The sequence below is a fragment of the Atta colombica genome, unplaced genomic scaffold (genome assembly GCF_001594045.1).
Source record: "Atta colombica isolate Treedump-2 unplaced genomic scaffold, Acol1.0 scaffold87, whole genome shotgun sequence".
NCBI lineage: Eukaryota > Metazoa > Arthropoda > Insecta > Hymenoptera > Formicidae > Atta > Atta colombica.
This window is the reverse complement of record NW_017259580.1, coordinates 156770-160117: the sequence shown is the minus strand read 5'-3', so window position 1 is coordinate 160117 and position 3348 is coordinate 156770. Positions and strand designations below refer to the sequence as shown.

At 30.1% G+C, this 3348-nt stretch overlaps 1 protein-coding gene across 2 annotated transcripts in view; it reads left to right on the top strand.

The window, feature by feature from the left end:
* Nucleotides 1–2193: 2193 nt before the first annotated feature.
* The window catches only part of LOC108693061 (transportin-3), a 10032-nt gene continuing 8877 nt past the window's right edge, over nt 2194–3348 (top strand). For both annotated transcript variants that reach the window (XM_018201731.1, XM_018201730.1), the window contains exon 1: nt 2194–2407. In XM_018201731.1, coding sequence (XP_018057220.1) covers nt 2291–2407 — 117 coding nt within the window. In that variant the 5' untranslated portion in view covers nt 2194–2290. The remainder of the gene's footprint in view (nt 2408–3348) is intronic.

The window sequence follows — 3348 nt, the reverse complement described above, 5'->3', positions numbered from 1 at the left end:
TAAGCTATATTCTAAAATATTTTTTCCGAGGAAAATTTTATTCTTATTTAAAAAATTTTATTATTTTAATTTTATTATTATTTTTCTTTATTATTAGAAAAATTTTATTATTATTTATATTAAATATATAGTATACATGTAATGTATACTATACTACAGTATTTCGAGTAAAATTTTCCTCCTCAGAGAGGACGTTTTGGAATGTAGCTTTAGAATAGAGATATCATCGCGAAACTTGATAAAAATGTATTCATTTGATACATTTTCTTTACTTGGGCTATATTCCAAAACCTTTCCTCTCCGAGGAAAATTTTACTCGAAATATATAGTACACATGACATATACTACAGCACATAGAGTAAAATCTTCCTCGAAAAGGAAGTTTTGGAACGTAGCTCTGAATAGTTATTAGAGCTGTGTAATGTAAACGTTACCCGAGTGTTTTATCTTATTATTCAGTGTTAAATATAAGGATAAAATGATAGGAGCACTCGGGTAATATTTTCGAATGTAACCCAATTCTACATTTAATAATTTACTTTATGAAGCATATCACTACGTTTTTGTGTCAGATTCTTTCATTTTGAATGAAAACATATCGAATGAGTACATTTTTTTTTTAATTTCGTAGTGATGTCCATATTCTAAATAATATTCACAATAAATAAATACAAATTTCTTATCAATAAAAATTAATCAATAAAAAATTTGTTGCGTGTGATTTTATCTTATTTAATTCTAATTATTTTCATTTTATTTCCCATTTTATTGACATAGACTTTTCTTTATGATCGCTCAATGTATTATACCAATTTAATTAGTGTATTATTAAATTATTATTATTATTTATTATTATTATTTAATTATTATATTATTCGTTATTATTTGCGATAATTTTATAAAATTTTTAGATGGCTGTTGTGAACATACTTGCAGTATATGTGAAATGATCATAGACGAAAAGAGCATTTTGACACATGGATGTACAGAAATATAACCGATTATTCGTTGATAATTTTTTAATAATTTTTTAATAATAATAATTTTTTTAAATTTAAGTCGTTTTCAAATAAAGGATCAACCCAAAGTCTCTTTTTTTATATTTTCTTTTTAAATTTGTACATCCATTAATGCATATAGATGCATTAATGCTATTAATTTATTTAGCTGATTCTACATTAGTTACAAGCTGATCACTCTGAAGCTTGCATTTTGAAATCAACGCTTCATATTGTCGCAACAAACTTACGATTAGCTTGCAACTAATGTAGAACCGATTTTTTGCCATAGTTCGCGTTATTTTTGTTGTGCACAATTGCATCAACTTGACAGGTCCAATCGTAAAGGTATATCCACACAACTTGCACGTAAAGGTATATCCACACAACTTGCCGCATAAAGAAAATTATCCAATCATATTTTACAGGCGTCCTTATAAGAGAAATACAATTGAATAATTTTCTTTATATCCTAATACCATTTTTGATATGACATTTTGGACTTTAGAGCATTTTACATAATTAATATAATTACTGTTCAAAATTAATCGCTGCTAATCCATTTATATGAGCGATATATGAAATCACATGACTGATTTGTTGCTGAATATGAGTAATGAGCGACGTGTGACACGATGAATACTTTATGCTTATGCTCTGTTATGCATGTGTGAAGCCCTTAAGATATATCTACACAACTTGCATAGCCACATAACATATGTATAACGAAAATTATCCAATCACATTTTACGTATGTCTTTATAAGAGAAATGCGATTGGATAATTTTCTTTATGCATACGTTTATGCAACTATATAAGTTGTGTGGATATATCCTTAAGCGGAGAGCACAATTGCATAAAACATGAGGTATAAAAAAATCAACTAATCGGAATTCTTTATTTTATGAAAAGGAAGAAAACGAAGGACTTTGATTGGCATATTTTCTTATGCATTACGTGTGCTACGGCCCTAAAGCGAGGAACACAGATTTTTGCATAACGCATAGCATTAATGCATTGCGAGTCAACCAATCAGAAGCTTTCCTTTCCTCTCATTCCATGGAAAAGAAGAATTTGATTGATTGATTGGTTGATTCTCTTATGCACAATGCATTATGCATTATGCAAGTGTCTGTGCTCTCCGCTTTAGTCCTGATTAGTCCTTGGATCAAAGCCAATCAAAGCGAAACGTTCGGCTGCGTTTCGGCGGGTTCGGCCTCGAGCGCATCCGTTTGTCAGCCAGGGTATCTGACTGCATGGGTATTTCGCGGTACCCAAATATTCTCTAAAACATGGATTCGCCGCCGAACCTGGAGACTGTTTACCAGGCCGTGTTTTCTTTATATAATAATACAAATCCGACTGAACCAGGAAAAGCGTCATTATGGTTGGGAGAATTGCAAAGATCGGTAAGTACATTATCATTTTAAATATCGTTAAGTTTAAAGCTCTCTCTCCTAAATTTAACATTCACGTTGTTACATCAGATAGAAACATATTTCTCGATATAATTATGTTAATATCATCCTGAAAAAAAAATTTGGAAAGCTTTCTAACCTTAAAGCTGATTCTACAATGAGTTGGTAGTCGGGAGTCCTAAATTTTATCGTTGAATCGATAAAGTTACTTTACGATTCAATTGACTGGTCAACAACCACTTTGTACGATTAAATTCACCGATTTTCTTAAGGCTGACCAAATTCGACTTTATTCCTTCCCATTAGTCGAGCTAAATGACTCATTGTATAACTAACAATTAGTAGATGCAAAAATCAATCACCTATTTAGATTAAAACTAAGACTTAAGAGTTCCGACTATCGACTCATTATAGAATCAGCATAAAGGGAAGGATTATCACACTTTTATAAGAATATATTTTACATATATCATATCTGTTCTGCAATAAGTTGATAGTCTAACTGATAGTGTAATTGATGTGTCAGAAGTGAATCTAAAGAATAATCGGTGAGCCAGGATTGATTGAAATTAGTAAATCGGCAGAGTTCAACAGCAGCCAATTTCTAATGCCGTTTCCACCAATGTAGATTAATTTTAATCTTCAATTTACTCTTCGTCTTTTTCCAATTTTAAAGATTAGAAAAAGATGAGACTAAGTTGAACCAAGATTAAAGTTAATCTATGTTGGAAATGGACATAAGATTATAGGTTACTGATTTATTATAGATCTACTGTTATGAAAAAAAGCAAAAATTAGATGTAAAATAATATTGCATTTTTTACTTGCATCTTGTATATAAGATTTAATATATATGTGTGTATGTGTATGTGTGTGTATGTGTGTGTATGTGTGTATATATGTATGTATGATATATGTGTATGTGTGTGTGA